Below are 17,612 nucleotides of genomic sequence, written 5' to 3'. Positions count from 1 at the left end.
GCCATTATCCCACCCTTCTAGTCAATTTTTTTTTTTTTTAAATACATGTGGAAAAGAAAAACTGACAAAACAAAGCTACAAGGGAGGGGACTCAAGCTCAGTGAAGAAACAGGGATTACAGGGGAACTTAACCAACACCCTGACGGTTAAACACAAGAAAAAGCATATTCGCAAAAAGTGTTCAGTATCATGGCAACCACTGCCATTTCCAAATAGCAGTTGTCAGACAATGGTGAAAAACGTGGGGATCTGGGTCATTCCCGCCTTCAACAACATAGTGAACATAGTAACCCAAGAGCCAGACAATCATGTTAGTTTTCATCTGAGGAAAAAAGGATATGTCCGGATGTAGGAAAATGTCATCTGGGAAAGCGATTTCAGGCCCTTGAGTAAGGGAAGCTAATTGACAGCAGACCCAGAGCCAGTGATCCCATTCACAAGCAACAAGCCTGTGAAGTAAGGTGTAGTTTAATGACATTCCTCACACTGATCAGTCGGATGAAGGCCAGTACGAAAAAAACAATCATCAGAGAGTGAATGACCTTATACCACGTTGAAGCAATCTCCATTGGCAATATAGGAAGACTAAGGTGAGACCAGACCATATTCCAAGAAGTTAACGGGGAAGCAAGTTCAACAAAAGAAGGGGAACATGGCGCACCCCAAAGGGGTGATAACATTTTGGTAGTAATATGTGTCATAGAAAGTATATCAGCACCTAGGATACCAATAATTAGATAGTATTCACGAATGTAACGCAATTTAGGATTAATCCGTCCAACATCAACAGGAGGGGTCAGACTGACTGACTGGAGGCGGGAAAGTCCAACATCAACAGGAGGGGTCAGACTGACTGACTGGAGGCGGGAAAGTAAACAAGAGGTAACTGAATGCTGAGCCGGCATACAGGTTAAAACATTGCGGCAGGCAAATAAGATGGATGTCTTCACTTTGATATCGGAAAGACCCAGTCCTCCAAGCTTTTGAGGCCTGGCCACGACTTCATATCGGACACAAAAGATATGGCGGCGCCACAGGAATTGACCAAACAGCTGTTTCAGTCTGCGGGGCATCATCGTGGGAAGCGAGAAGGCCTGCGCAATGTAATATACTTTACTGAAAACATAGGTCTCTAAAACCTGTACCTTGTGAAGGAGGCTAGGGGAACGGCATTCATGTTCAAGGATCACCCTGTGAACTCGACTCGTAATCTCACGCCATTTAATGACGCCATTTTGATCGGATTGCGATCTACTAAGATCCCTGTCTTATGGCAATTGACGACCATTGCCCAAGGAATGATGACATGATCGAAGCCTCTCAACGGTAGGAACATGCATTTACAATTATTAATGCGATCATCAGTAAGATGACAAAATCAATCCAAGGTATCCTTAAGCCTCGGTATGACCTCGACATGTCGTACTAAAACCATGACGTCATCGGCGTATGCACGGACCGAAAAAATTCTCCCAATATAGTCCAGCCATGTAAATGCTCGGCAAGGCGGCGAAGTAAGAGCTCTAAGATCAAGACAAAGAGTGACATGGATAAGGGGCTTCCCTGGGGTAAACCTCGTCGGGTCGATATCCAGGGGGGGGGGGGGGGTAGGGTGATCGTTCACAATCACCAAGACACTGATACCAGTAAAAAGGCGAGTTAAGACCTGTCGAGCATCATTATTAAAGCCGACATAGGTGTCATGGCAGACATGGTCAAATGATTTTTGGAAATCAAGAAAAAGCAAAGCCCCTAGGATATTAGTGGCAGCCGCCACCGAAATTACATCACGACATTCTAGAACAGAAGTCAGTATTATTCATCCAGGCACACAGCTTTGGTGGGCAGCAATAATGGTATCGAGCAGCTTAGAGAGACAGATATTAATTGGTCAAACAACAATTTTATAATCGAAGTTAAGGAGAGTAATAGGATGGAGGGAATCAATCACAGGTCGACTTGTGGATTTCCGGAGGAGGACCAGTTTACCTTCCTGAAAAGGAGCAGGAGGCGAGACTTCCCATATCACTCCATTTACCATTGACGTTAAGGTGTCACCAATGACTGGCCAAAATTGAACATAAAACTCCTTAGGAATACCGTCAAATCCAGGTGACTTGAGGGACTGAGATCCTGTAACAACATCATATATATCATCCTTTTGAAAGGGACACAGAAAGGCGTCTTTTAATTGACGAGTAATGACGGGATGCAGCAAGGATGTAAAGTCACTGAGAGAGTTTTCAGCCGGGACATGGGTATTGTACGGATGAGTAAAATAGGTGTAAATAAAGTTGGAAATGTCACGGTGAGAGTTGAACATGCGACCATCAGTGGTTGTGAGGGAGGCAAGGCACACATGTTTCCGGTGCGCCCGTAAACGGACTAGATGGTATAGTGCTATCAATTTGTCTTGTAAAAGGGAACATGGTTGAGACCTCGTCTGCAATTCCTCCATTTGATTGTACTTGAGCTGCAGCAATTTGGCTTTGATGCGCTGTATATCAGTAACCAATAGGAGAGCATGCATAGCACTATCATACAGTTGACATAAGACTGAGTAGTAAAATTCTCGCTTTTGTCGATCATCTGCCACCTTCACAGGTCCAAATCACATGAGAGCCCTACGGATTTGTAGTTTAGCATGTAGTGTTTACCAGGCCACAATAGACGGGTACTGGCCCATAGTATGATAACAACGAACCCATACGTCCTCCAGGATGACACCAAGAGAGGTATCTTGCAAATACGTTAAATTAAGCATCCAGGTAGGACAAAACAATTTCACCGGTTGCTGGTCATAATTAAACGTGATGGCTATGGTGCAATGATCAGTAAAACAGGCTGGTATCACCTCAGCATCAAGAAATTGCCCACACAAGGAATCTGAAAGGTAAATGCGATCGAGGCGACTGCTAGAGGTAGGTGTAAACTATGTATGTTGCACAAATGTGGGATAGCGAAATATCCACACGTCACGCAGGTGCAAGGAGTGCACCAGGTCGTTGAGTTCTTTACTGAAATTAAAATTAGGAGACTGATCCACTAGCTGCAGAACACAATTGAAGTCCCCACCTAAGATAAATTTGGTTTGGGATTTACAAATCAGGTAAATGATTTCTTCTTTATAGAAACTCGAACGTGCAGTAGTACGACCTGTGCCAGAAGGGGCATAAAGAAGGAGTAAACTGAGATCACAAAACATGCACCCGATCCCCCTTCCACTGTTGAGTACTTCGAAATCCATCAATGGAATGCCTTCCCTATAAAAGAAGGCAGTGCCTGTAGAAAGTTAGGAAGCTACATTAAAAAAGGTGGATAACTGAGGAATGGAAAACGGGTCGAGTAAGACTTCCTGTAAAAAAAAAAAAAAAACATCTGCCCCAGATTGATATATAAACTGTCGCAAAGTGACGAGCCGGAGCTCAGAAAATATTTTGTTAATATTCAGAGTAAGAAATGTGAATGATTGCATGGAACTTCAACCCAGAACAAAGAACAAAGAATGGTAGAGATCCATCAGTTGATGGAGCAATGTACAAGTAACCATACCAGAATCAGTCGCTGAATCAGAGAGAGAAGAACTAGGAAACAGAACTCTCATCTTCCCACTGCTTTTTCTTCAGCCGTGATGCGGCTCTCTGTGTCTGTTTACAGAGTCTACTGCGGCTCTGTGGTGCCGACGCTGCCACGTTCAGTCGCGTGGGAGCATCATGTAGGTATTCCATTTCAGATTGCAAGGGAGGGCCTCTACATCCCACTTGCCCACAGACATGGGTTCATGGAGGGATGGTTGGGGAATAACAACAGGATCCACTGGCCCTTGAGAATCAATCAGTTGTTTCATGGGAAAAGGCAGTGACTTAGAGGGGGTGACAGAAGTCGCAGAAGGGGGATGGGAAACAGAGTTGACAAGTGAAGTGTCCGAAAGAACCGGAGAAGACATGTGGGAACCGGAAACAGGTTCTTTCACCGGTGTCTCCGAAGGGGCAGCCTCGACAACAGGAGAAATCATGGCGGGCACATCGGAATTAACGGAATCAACTGTGCCAGACTGAGACTCGAACTCGGCACACAGTTTTAATCTGCCAGGAAGTTTCAATTTTTTACGCTGTTCATATGTAGGTTTTAATACCACCACACGCTGTGGACGATTAGTACGGAAATGACCGGTTTGATTACAATAATAACATGTTCCTTCTTGGCCACTGTACGTAATATGCACCCTATAACCATATACCTGTAGATGAGAAGGAATATGTTTTTTGACCACCATTTCCACTGACCGAACACCACTATAGGCCTGTAAGTGGTGCTGAGCAGACCAGCGTTCCTTTTGAATATGACGTATTTCCCTTTAAGGAAGCAAAACGGGCCTCAGAAAACAGTTGTCCACCTCAGGCAGAAGGTTAAACACCCGGACATTCGTATAGATCACTTCTGCATTTTCCAAGAGAACCATACTAGTGCAACCATCACAGTGCATAAAGGGTACCTGAGAACCGTGATGAGAAAGTATCCTATCAACCTGGAGCAGGTCAAGAAACTTAACAAAAAACACATATAATTCAATGTCAAAATACGCAGTATCCATCTGGTCAGTAGTGACTTTCATTGTATCGACTAACCAGTCATGTAGCTCCAAAGAACCAGGCTGTACGTGACGCATGGATTTGTCGAAGGTGAAGCTGATAGTAACTGTACGCGGAATCATTGTGGGAACCACGTTGGACATCATGGCATGAGATGCCGCTGCGACAGGAATGGCCGCATGAACATCAAACACTAGCTGACAACCAGCGATGCAAGGTGCACGGAGACCAACACAACACTAAATGGACACGAGGAATATATGTAGCGCTGTGGTAGAGGTGGAACTAATAGAATAATGTAGTCGTCTAACATGCGAAGCAAGAATGATTGAGCTAAGCAGGTGGACTTTTCAACAGAATATTGTGGTTGTGTGGAAATTTGATCAGATCAGCCTTAAGCTATCTTTGTAACCAGTCACTGACTCCTGGTATATTACCTGAAAGCCTTAAACATGCAGTGTTAAAGGTATATAGAAAATTATATAAAATGTGAAAAAAGGAACTCATTTCACTCTTTCCAGTAAAAAGAAATAAAAAAGTGCTCTGTAATGAAATACTCATTATACTGAGCAGAACTGCTCCATAACAGCCCTAAAAAAGGGAGGGGGGGGGGGGGGATGGGAGAGAGAGAGAGAGAGAGTAAAAATTACTGTTCTGGTACTTTATGAGACCTCCTGAAATCCTGGAGTCCTGTGTACCATAAATTCCTATTTGTAAAAGTAAGATGTTATGGTATTAAAGACATGCCTGTTTTATTAATCTAGTTATATTTTAATAAAAGAAAGTACAGTTTCAAACTGAGTTACTACACCACAGGAATAAAACCAAGTTCAAAATGGTTTCAATGAAACATAATGTTCTGTAAGGTTCTGCACTGGGTCCACACACTTCTGACAGCTTTATCCAAAATTCTTGAAAAAGTAATGTACTCAAGAGTAGTATCACTTATTTGTAAAAATGAAGTACTAAGAAAATGCCAATTTGGTTTTCAGAAAGGCTTTTCAACAGAAAATGCTTTAATGGATCAAATATTAAACACTTTGAATAACCGAACATCACCCATTGGGATATTTTGTGATCTCTCAAAAGCTTTTGACTGAGATAAGCCTAAGTATTGTGGTATGAGTGGGGCAGTGCACAAATAGTTTAATTCATACTTAACTGAAAGAATTCAGAAGGTTGAAATTAACAGTATAGGTAGTCTGCAAAAATCAGCAGAGTCCTGATCATACAAGTAATCACACCCAACAAACAAGAACCAGCTGAGTAAATTGTAAATAATGTCTTTCAGAAAATTATTAAGTGTTTCTCTGCCAATGGACTCTCACAAAATTTTGAGAAAACAATGTATACACAGTTCTGTACAGTAAATGGCGTAACACCATTAATAGATATAGACTTTTAACAGAAGTCTATTGCTAAGGCAGAATATTCAAAATTTCTGGGTGTGTACTGATGAGAAATTGAACTGGAAGAAACACATTTATGATCTGAAATGGTTAGGTTCAGCTACTTACGCTGTTAGGGTTATCACAAACTTTGGTGATAAACATATCAGTAAATTCGGCTACTATGCCTATGCTCTTTCAATGCAGTCATATAACATCATATTTTGATATAATTCATCATTAAGAAAAAAGTATTCATTGCACATGAGCAAGTAATCAGAATGATTTCTGGAGCCCACCCCAGACATTTATTTAAGGAACATTTGCAATACATATATTCACTAATGAAATTTATTATTTATAACGCATCCCAATTCAAAAATAAACAGCAAAGTGCATAGCTGCAACACTGGGTTAAATCTGATTGGCACAGAAAGGGGTGAATTATGCTGCCACAAAAATCTTTGGTCATTTGCCAAATAGCATTAAAATTGGACAGATAGCCAAGCAACATTTAAAAGTAATTTTAAAAAAAATTCTGAATTGACTACTCCTTCTACTCAGTAGATGAATTTTTAGATATGAAATGATACTGTATTTTAAAAAATTAATTGTATTGTGTAATTCACAAATTCGAAAATGTAGGCTAGCTCAGATGGTACCTGAACAGATTACTCAACTGGTTCACAGCAATCAAAATCAATTTCACAAAAATACTAATTATACAATTTCAGATGAACAAAACTGACCTGCTGGTACCAGAAATAGGCGCCAATGATTATACACTAAATGGATCACTATGTCCAAATTTCTTGAGGTCTAACGGGATACAATGTTAAACAATAATCAGTTAACAGATAAACATATGAAGAACCTCAGTTTGTTGAAATATGTCTCAGTATCTATGTTTAAAAACAGAGGTGTTAGTTTGTTTTACATGCTTCCACCACCAATTGTCTTATTAAGATATCTTCCAGGGTATTGCAAGTAAAAGTGAATTAGTTACTTACTCAGCACTTGTGAGAAGTAGGAACTCTGTGTGAAATAGAAAACTGTACATCTTACCAAGGCTTCTTTAAAGAACATTGAATTCTTACACTTAATTCCCTAAGCACCTACTCAGAAACTGTACTTTTCAAATAATAATTATTTTTAGGTGAACTAGTATTACAAAAAAACAACGCAATACAAAACAAACAATTTCATTGGAGACTTTCCCATTATGGCTAAGATTCAGAGCTAGGGTCTGTATGGCTGTACAGAGGTCCTCAAAAGTTCCTGTTAGTCATAAAACAAGAAATTAGGAATTGAAAGTCTCTTAGGGTGTGCTGCCAGATATTAAACTTAATTTGATTCAATATTTTGGTGATCCACTGTTTGCCATCTTCAGGAGAACACTGCTTCTGATACTGAGTCCTGCTGAGAACTGATGCCAAGGCTACAAATCGATGTCCTATGTAGGCCTCTGTACCATACACAGTGCATGTGCCGCCCATCAGAGTTACTGTCCTCCAAGACTGGGCAAGTGGTGCCACTCTTAGTAGAACACCAGCAGCAACAGTATATCCCACTCAGAGATGATTTTCAAACACTATGACTTCTGCACTGAAGAACATTCTGTTTTGATGCATGATAGTAAAGGATTCCATGTCCTGCTAAGAGGAAACCCATTGTCTTTATTAAGCAAATTGTCTGCCAACCTAATTTCAATTGCCTCTTTATAAACACTGTTCCAAAAACTAGAAGTGTTGGCAACTTTCACAATTTCCTCAAATTAGGTTGGCAGATAATGTGGTTAATAGAGACAGTGGGTTTCCTCTTAGCAGGACGTGGAACCTTGTATTATCATGCAGCAAAATACAACATTCTTCGGTGTGGCGAGTCCAAGTGTTCAAAAATCATCTCGGAGTACAATATATTGTTGCCACCCAGTGTTCTAGTAAGGGCTGTGCCACCTGGCCAGTCTTGGAGGGCAGCAACTGTGATGGGTGCCACATGCACCGTGTATAGTACGGAGGCCTATATAGGATGTTGATTTGCAGCCTTGGCATCAGTTCTCAGCAGGACTCAGCAGCAGAAGCAGCATGCTCCTTGAGATGGCGAGCAGTCAGACTGACGAAATATTGGATCAAGTTGATTTTAATATCCGGCAGTAAACTCAAAGAGACTTTCAAGACTTATTATGCTGGGAAAGCCTACAGACTCATAAGAAATTAGGAATGCTTACAAATTTAAAAATATGCCTTATTAGACACTTTATCAAATTTATGTGATCATTTAGCTTCAAGTACTGAAGATTGTTATTGGCTGGATAAGAAGTAATGTTGTTCACTCTGCACAGACCTATCTTCTTAGGTATGGCATATAGTTATCTGTTATTCTTTGATGAATGTTTCTATTGTCAGTTAAATATTAATTTGACGTAAGAAGTAAAAAGTCAGTAGTTCATATACAATAATCAAAGACAGAGCAGCTTTTTTGGTGTAGTATACTGTTTGTTAATTTTAATGTTAAATTTAGCCTGCATATGTAAAAATATTATATAGCAGTTTAACAATACTTAATTATAAATACAAGGTGCCAAATTAGCTTCTAACAGCAGTTGCTTTTGATGCTTTCAATATCCTTGAAGTTTCTCCCTCATGATGAGATCTACATAACGTGATGGATATGTGAATGATCATTTATATAACATGTTTCTCTGTCTCTGTTTGATGTAATTGATGGATATATTTTTAATGAAAATTGAATGCACTTCTTATTGTTGTTTGAAAGTGTAAGAGCAATGTAATCATACATTCTTGATGAGTATTGTTAATAAGTGTTAAAACACTTTAATAATTACAGAGCAATATATGTAGTTCAGTATTCCATAAACATTACTGAAATTGTGCCCATGTATCCACAAAAGTATCTGCAATAGCTGTATATTAAGGATTTTTCCTGCCTGCATTGACAAGCAAGAGAGACAGTGGTGTATAGGATTGAACTCTCACAATTTCTCATTTACAGTTTATAATGTGCAGTAATAATGGAGACTTTTAAAGCCAGAATGAAAAACTTGATTTAGGCAATATAGGTAATTCACAAAGGTCGCTATATTATTTGCATGTTGAGAAATTACAATGGCCATTCCACAATGTTTAATCCTGAATCATTTGCTGCTATTGGTCTGTAAAAAGGATTTAAATCAAAAGGCAGAATGTTTTTTTTTTTTTTTTTTTTTTTTTCAGAGAGTATCTGTGTTCTTTACATTGTGTATTTTCCCCTGTGTTTATGTATTTTTAATAGTCATTTCCATTTTTGATATTAAAACTTCCACTGACTTACTGTGCTACTTTGAAATTTACATTTCAGTTACTATTTCTGGGTCCCTCACAGCATCTCTCCAAACATGGGTTTTGCAGTAAGTTTTCATTCTTTCAGCAGCTGTACCTGCACATCTCTTCATATCTTTCCATCATTTCAGATAAACAAATTGTTCAAACGTCCAAAAATTTGAGTTCCAGGCACATTTTTAATTTTTTGTAGACCGTCTTTAATGGCTTCTTTTTGGCCATCTGCTGTGGAAATGAGCACAGAGTCAATGTACAGTGACACCAGTGACACATCCACAATGCAAGAAGATGTAATCATCCATGAAGATGGCTCCAGTAATTGTCCCACAAATCAAAGATGACTAGTGACAGATCTTACAGCTGCTTAGAAACTGTATGGCAGAAGAATTAACTGTGAAAGCTGTGGGGAAAGATCTTTTTGTCTGGATCACCATCTGCAATATTATGGACTACAGACGTGTCATAAGTGAGGCAGCTATATGTCAGTTGACACTTTATACTTGAGCCATCCGCACAAAGTTGTTAGGCCTGTCATTCATGGTTTCCACAAACAACATATCCAGACCACTTAAAGGAGGAACTGGAAGACCTAGGATTTGAAGTCCGCATACTGACGTGCATGCTATCCCTGACGACTAGGCTGGATAAGCCTCTTCTTCCGATTGTAGCCACAGGCAAACCAGGAAAAGGAAAATGTTCAGTCACCCTCATCATCACCAGCAACACAGAGAAAAGAAAATGTTCATTCACCCTCATCGCCAATACTACAGTCACTGTGGAAAGCCTGAAGATGAAGTGGGGTTCAGCTCAATGCTACTGATGTTAGGACATTGAACATGTGGCATGCCAACTATAACTGGCCAATGTTTGTCTGAGAAGTACACTGGTGAACATCCTAGTCAGCATTGTCTGCTTGCCACGAATGATGCACCAAAGTGTGCAGACTGTGTAGAGCCACACATGGTTAGGCTATTGTGGCTAAGATATTTTCAAAGCAACCATAGCTCATCGGTGCTCAGGCCAATGAAGCAACAGAAGTGAGAGCTCTCCAATTGCTGTCCACACTCAGCTGCACAGACTTGCGCAAACCAGGTATGCACTGTTTTAAGAAATAAAGTGTGATCTAAGATACAAAAATGTTGTGTACGTTTTGGACTCTGGTGGGTTATGTAAGCGTCTAGGAGTTGACATTGCCAACTGCCACAGAGACGGAAGCTGCCAAAAATGCACTTCAGGAAGCTCACATGAAGCTTACATCTGATCTGCAGCCAGACATCCCACCAACCTAGAAGTCATAATGCCTTCCAGTTCACAGTTCAGAGAGCACCGTTAGCATCACAGAAAGCAGTGACAGTGGCCATGCTGAAGTTAACAACCACATTAACACAATGTCCAGCCATTCTTCTGTTACTATTGAGCCAAGTGGTGACACCACCAGCCTGATGACTCTACTACAAGTGAAAATTTCTTTCTTCAACATGGCTCAGTGTCCTGGTGCATGTCATTCACTTTGGTGAATTGTGTGTCACTAACCTACCCAATAATCCAAACAGATAAAGAGGATCTGGAGTTTCACATGGTAAATGAACCATGTGGTGTTCCTGCTGACTCTTCAAATCACTGAGAGGTGAAGGCTAGATTAAAGGCAGAATGAAAATTTCATGGTCTGCCAAGGATGTGATCCTTAACCTCTGTTTCCAGTCACATGCAGTATTGCTAGACTACCAGTCCTGACACTACAATTGCTGTTTCACTGTGTCATGAACTGGATTGAAAATCTCGTGCAGAAAATCTGTGCTGCCATTAAGATAACTATGGGTGCAGCCAAATTACTGACTGCCCAGCAGCCGGAGCACTAATTTGCTCCTCAATATGACACTGGACCAAGCATGCTGACTGTTCAACCTTGCCGGTCATCTTCATGCTGTTAACTCTGCTGCCAGCACCAGATGATAAGAAACCACAAAAAGGGTACCAAGAGGACAATTTCGTGAGAAGACCGCAACCGCAGTAAAGAAAGCTGGGAGGCAAAACATCAAGGTGTTAATGCTGCACGAGGGAATCCTATGAAAAAATGTGAAGCTGATAAATTGCACAGGCCTCTCAAGTTACAAGCAGTTTCATATATACAGTAAGTAGCATTGTATCATAGGTAAATAAACAAACAAATTAAATTTACCATAATTATAGCTTGTAAGGAAGGTCCCACAAATGCTTGAATTGACATCAGTTCTCAGATCACTTATGGGTAAGATGCACTCTTTCATTTGTGCCTTGCCTGTTGAGAGTTTCAGTAAACCTGGAAAATAAATTTTTTGACAATAATAGTAGCAGCTGCAGTACAATATTGGCATAAATACAGTTTTCATATTAGCCTGAATAACTGAGGTTTTGTTGCAATTGTAATGAAATATAGGACATTACTGTAGTATAATAAATCTTGATAAGAAACACAGCCATGACTCTTAAAGTTGTTTTGGTGGATGGCATAGACTTTTTATGTTTCATATCCAGGAAATGTTCTTGATACAAGCCCAAAAACTGCTGAAGTATATGCAGTCATGCTGAAAAATCTTGGCCCATGTTTCTCCTCAAATATTTGCAAATTTTAAAGGTGGTAAGCCATTACTTGTATTTTAGAAACTAAATCATAACCTTAATTCACTTGTATTAAATCAATGTTGATATAGTGTTACATATCCAAGTAATTTATTCAGATGCTTAAAAATGACCTTTTCATTGGCAAAGTATTCCTTAGGTGCAACAACATTTAATGTTAGTGAAAAATCCTTGAGCGCTACAGACAGTAACTCTGTGTATTGTGTATGGAGGTAAAATAATTCTGACTTGTTTATCAGTTTTATGCCCTGTAAATTACTTCTTATCATTCTAGTAACATTTACTTACCAATATTATTTTTGAGTTGTTGATTTCGGGAAGTAATGAAATCTTCATGAATGGACACACTTCTTATTTGTTTATTGATTCCTATTAGCCCCACATAGCTGATGCCTGTTGCAAGCAACCTGAGAAGGTAATAAACTTATCTTAAAAACAGCAGCAGCAACCTGTCATTACTGTCAGAAGAGTATAAACAGACAAAAAACACACACACACAAGCAGTTTTGAAACTCAATCACATCACTTGGTATAGGGGGCAACCACAACTGTAATAATCCATTTAAACTAATAAAACTCAACAGCTGCCAGAAATTGATCCATTAATCACTCAGTCACAATGTAATCTCCCCACGGAAAATTACCCTCTACCACGCAATAATTAATAATGGTCAACCAAATCATCCACATGTATTTACGTTTGAAAAGTATCTGATCAGATTTTCTAGTAATATATGCGCCGACAGCTCGTCGACGCCAAGGTATTTTTCTAGTACGTTTATTCTTTGGAACAACAGAGGTACATATATGTATGCTCCATGGTTATTATAGTGGGAGAGAGGAACAGCTTGGGAAGTATCGGTTGGAAGATTTTCGGATTGCTAAAGGAGATTTATTTACTCTTCTTCGCGCTAAAGCGAGCTAGGAAAGTTTGTGCCGCTAGCGTGATAGATAAAGAGAAAGAAAAACCTGTAAAAGAAAATTACATGAGACTTGGAACCAACAGAAAACGGAACATGTACGAAAATGGATTCAATATACAATTTTCCTCAGAAATAAGGTTTGTGACCATTTTATTCTAGAGTGAATGACGAATGAGTTCTCTGTCTGAATCACTGATGATTGTCTGGGCCCTGTAATTAATTGGGAAGTTTCAGCTGTGACGAAGAGAGCCTGCAATCTCTGAGTTTTTATAAATCGTCCAAAAAGGCTTCGTCCACATCTGAAATTTTAGATCTGTCGTAAACTGAACGAATTGTTCAAACGATTGATTTTCCCAACTGAATGCAGCGCTTAATAATAATAACAAATGTAAAGACCTTTTCCAGCAAGCCAGCCGCTGAACATTAAGACGAAGGGCTCCACCAGAGATTCTACTAGGCTGATTTCACGTAAATAATATAGTTAAACTGTACACAGATAAAGGACAGAGAGAGAGAGAGAGAGAGAGAGCGAATGAAATTCGAGAAATTACTCAGAATCCTCCATTAGCATAATTGTTTGTCTGTCTTTTCACGGATCAGCCTAATAAGAAAACACGAAGCCCTGACTTTATTGTACCGATTTATGTGTGAGGGTGAAAGAGCGATAAAGGCGACAGATACACTTCTGTACAGACAAAACATTACACCAAGTTAGCGGCAAGCTGCATTCATATAGACTTTCATCATTTACTGAGTAGAATTCATTATAATGGCCAATCCGTGACAGGACACGTTTTTGGACGTTGTTAAAATAATTTTGTTCTCTGTTTCATGTGAACTACGACGAGACAACTTAACTTGGAAAAGAGAAGAAATACTCGCAGGCAAATTAAGTGGATCTACAAATAAAAGCAGCACGCTGGGCGCAGAAAAATGGCCAGATCTATAATTTTTTATTAAAGCTTGCTAGTATTGAGGAAGTAGACGTAGAGTTGAACATTTACTAATTGTGTTCATGCCAGACGTAGTTTGATTGACCTGCCCTAGTTGCATTTACCTGTATAAGTACTATAAGAAAGTAGCCACAGAAGTATTCTTGTGTGATGGGAGATATATACATATTGACTGTAGAACATTTATATGGTTTTAACTAGGGCAATGTTTAAGATGAGTCAAGCAGAGCAGAGCAACACGCAACAGCCTTCAGCTGTGAGCACGGATAATAGTGATCTAGTAAGAAGTGTTGTAGAACCGATCGCTACAGATAGCGCAATAGACCGCCCGGTAGACACGGCTGGAGATGTAACAGCAAGTATGCAACATGGATTAGATCCATTAGTAATTATCATGAGACAGATGCAGATGATAACCGAGAGCATGAATAATATGAAAACCGACATTAACGCGAAACTAGCCTCAGTTACTGAAGGGCAAGAAAATATGAAAATTGACATTAATGCGAAGTTAGCCTCAGTTACTGAAGGGCAGGAAAATTTGAAAACCGACATTAACGCGAAGTTCGCCTCAGTTAATGAAGGGCAAAATGATTTGAATGCGAAGTTAGCCTCAGTTACGGAAGGGCAGGAAAATCTGAAAGCTGAGATTAAGCAGCAGTTACATGACAGTTTTTCCGAATTAGAGCAGCGGATAGAGGCGAAGACAAAGGAACTTAAAGATCAGGCCGAAGAGACGGAACGAAAATTAACTGCACAAATAGAATTGGTGAAAGCTCAATGTGAGGAATCTACTCACCGCATACGTGTAGAAATGAAGGAGTATGTGGCTATTAAGATAGATACCGTACGCGAACAGATGGAAATGGTTCCGCAGTTAGTACAAAAGCAAGATGCCATGTCATGTGCAATTGCGCAACTTCCTGAATTGGCACGTACGCAGACGAACCTAAAGGAAAGTGTGGAACATCTGACAGAACGTCAAGACGTTTTAGATCACCAGATTAATGTATTAACGGGTAAATTATCCGAAATCACATTAGAAAACAAAAGGCTAATGTGTGAAAACGTTGAGCAAAATGTTAAAGCAGCATTCCAGAGTCTATGTGGCAAACAGGAAGAGAATTTGTTTGCGAAAGGACTTGAGGAAGTGCGACAGCAGTTAGGGGCTGATTTCGAGCATTGGAAACAAACGATAGCAGAGTCGATACGCGTTTCACAACAAGGCTCAGAACAAATGAATACAGGCCAGCAGCAGAAGTCGGCAGCGACGATAGAGCCAGTTACTGCACATTCGCACACAATACCGACTTGTGTGAGTAACTCGAATATTAAATTGCCACGAGCTAGTTGTTCGCGTGAAGTTTTATCTGACGGAGATTACGAAAGTCTTTGCCATGCTGAAGAAAAAATGATAAAGCATCGGCAATTTCAGATTTTTAACACTGACAAAAGGGGGGTTCATCCGATTGTTTTTATTCGAAGTTTTAGAGGAGTGCTACCCAGAAATTGGTCGGAGTGGCAGAAGATCAGTTTCGTGACTGGGTATATACAAGGTTCGGGGGCGATCTGGGCCTCGGACATGACTTCTGTATGCTCGACGTATGACGATTTTGAGAAAGCGTTTTTAGCAAAGTTCTGGTCAGAAGGGGTGCAGGAACGCCTAAGGCAGGAGGTGCTCTACCCAGAGTCATTCTCTTTTTCAAAAGGAAGCCTTAGGAAGTATTTTGAAAAATATATAAAGAAAACTAGATATTGGGACAGACCTATGCCTTTGCCAGACATAATAAACATACTTAAGGCAAGATTACCAACTAACATCCGGAATCAATTAATTTACGGGAACGATAAAGACTTGGAGTCGTTCCTCACGACATTAGATCATATAGACATTATAGAAGAGAGCAACCAGAAAGCCTGTAACAACAGATTCCAATATAGGGAGATAGAACCTCTGCCAAATGGTAGGCAAGGGAACGCACAGAGATCGATAAACAGTGGAGAAACCCCTCAAAATCTCAATAATAATACCGGCAATAGTCTTGCGAGGGGCTATCCAAGGAACAACAGGAATGGGAAACAATACAATCCCGTATGGGGGAACGAAAGGAATTTCAGACCGCAAGCCTGGAACAATAACAGTAACAGAAAGTGGAATCAACCGGGGGGAATAAACTCAAATAACCAACATCAGTGGGGACGGATATCTACGAATCAACCGGTAATTACCGAAGTGACGGACGATGTCAACCACCAGGCGAATCAAAATCCAACAAACTTGTAAGGACCCACTCGTGCCCCGGAGGAGCGGTCAACAATTGGTTGAGGGGCAACAGGATATGTGTACCCATGCTAACGTATAATGATGGACGATTACTGGCAGATGAATTGACCGAGGACTTAGAACTCCAAGATGAGGATAAGGAACAGGTGGCAGTAGCCGAAGTGCAAGTCATTTTGGAGACTGTACCTATAGTGGCGGTTTTGGACACAGCTGCAACCACGAATGTTATTTCGGAGGTTCTATTCAACAAGATCAGAAATATAAGACAAGTACCAATTTTTCCAGTTCAAAATTGCAAAATAATAGGCGCCGTTGGGGCTAGATCGGCTAATGTAAAAGTGCAGTCACTTCTTAGTGTAGAAGTCGGAAATGTAGCAATATTAAGCTCATTCCTTTTTGTAAAAAATTTGGTGGTAGATTGCATTATCGGAGTCGACAGCCTACGTCAATACGGATGCAGAATAGATTTTAAAACAGGAAAAATTTGGTTAAATGTAAATAAACAAGAAATTGAGTTGGACTTGTTGAAAAAGGAAAGCCTTACCAGAAAATATAATAGTGGGATCAGTGTGCAAGTAATTAGGACTGCACAAAATTCTAAACAGCACGTAAATAATGAGTTCCAAGTCAAAGGAGATTTCGGTCAATTAGTGTATGAGAAGTTAAATGAATCCGACTGCATTATTGAAGATCAGAAGAAGCAGCTCAAAGAATTATTATTAGTGTATGAAAACGTGTTTGATGAAAGGCCAGGAGTTATTAAGGGATACATATGCCATCTCTACGTTAAGCCGCACGAAACGTATTGTAGAACTTTCTATCCTGTTCCCTGGAGGTTAAAGGTTCAAGTTCAAAAAGAAATAGATCGCATGTTGAAATGGGGTTTGATCGAACCCTCCACAAGCCCATACTGCTCCCCATTGTTGGTCGTGCCAAAAGCAAAATGAATGCTCGTAAAAAACATAACAATAAACTGTGTGTGTAGTGATAGAAACCTTTAAATTGAAATAGTTAATCAGTGACATAGAGTATAGAAATAGTGACTAACTATTATTATCGAGTGTTGTAAAGAAGATAGTGGAGATAGGCTTCACCTGTGGTTTGGGGTGAACATAGAACTTTAGCATTGCTAATGTTATCAAGATGTATAAAGGATCTGACTGACCTTCAAGAAAAATGAAATGTTTCTCGCAAATGACGCGGAATAATCAAAAGAGGTTCCGAGTGAATATTCATATATAATCTCATGTGAACGCTTACATGTGTAAACGTGTGAAGGGATGTGTTGTGGTAGTGAATCGTGAGTGACGGTTAACGCCGCAAAGATAATTTCCTGCGCAAAACAGTTGACGTCGGCGCGAGAATTAAAATCGATATAGACGATACAGATATGCTTTGTAAGAGACTCGCACCAAACGCGAGGATAAACTGATTCATGTTGAACTCTAAAAGGAATAGGTGTTATAATTAGAAGTTAAGAGTTTTTAATTTATTAATGAATGATTAAAGAAAGTA

General features: G+C 39.8%; 1 protein-coding gene across 1 annotated transcript in view; it reads right to left on the bottom strand.

The window, feature by feature from the left end:
- Positions 1–17,612, bottom strand: part of LOC124798809 — a 128,367-nt gene that overhangs the window by 22,798 nt on the left and 87,957 nt on the right. The window contains exons 6-7 of the mRNA XM_047262342.1: positions 12,226–12,344; positions 11,498–11,617 (exon numbers count right to left, since the gene is read on the bottom strand). Of these exons, the coding sequence (XP_047118298.1) occupies positions 11,498–11,617; positions 12,226–12,344 (239 nt within the window). The remainder of the gene's footprint in view (positions 1–11,497; positions 11,618–12,225; positions 12,345–17,612) is intronic.

This window comes from Schistocerca piceifrons, chromosome 1, assembly GCF_021461385.2.
Source record: "Schistocerca piceifrons isolate TAMUIC-IGC-003096 chromosome 1, iqSchPice1.1, whole genome shotgun sequence".
Classification (NCBI taxonomy): domain Eukaryota; kingdom Metazoa; phylum Arthropoda; class Insecta; order Orthoptera; family Acrididae; genus Schistocerca; species Schistocerca piceifrons.
The sequence above is the reverse complement of the archived record's forward strand: the minus strand, read 5'-3'. Positions and strand labels throughout refer to the sequence as shown.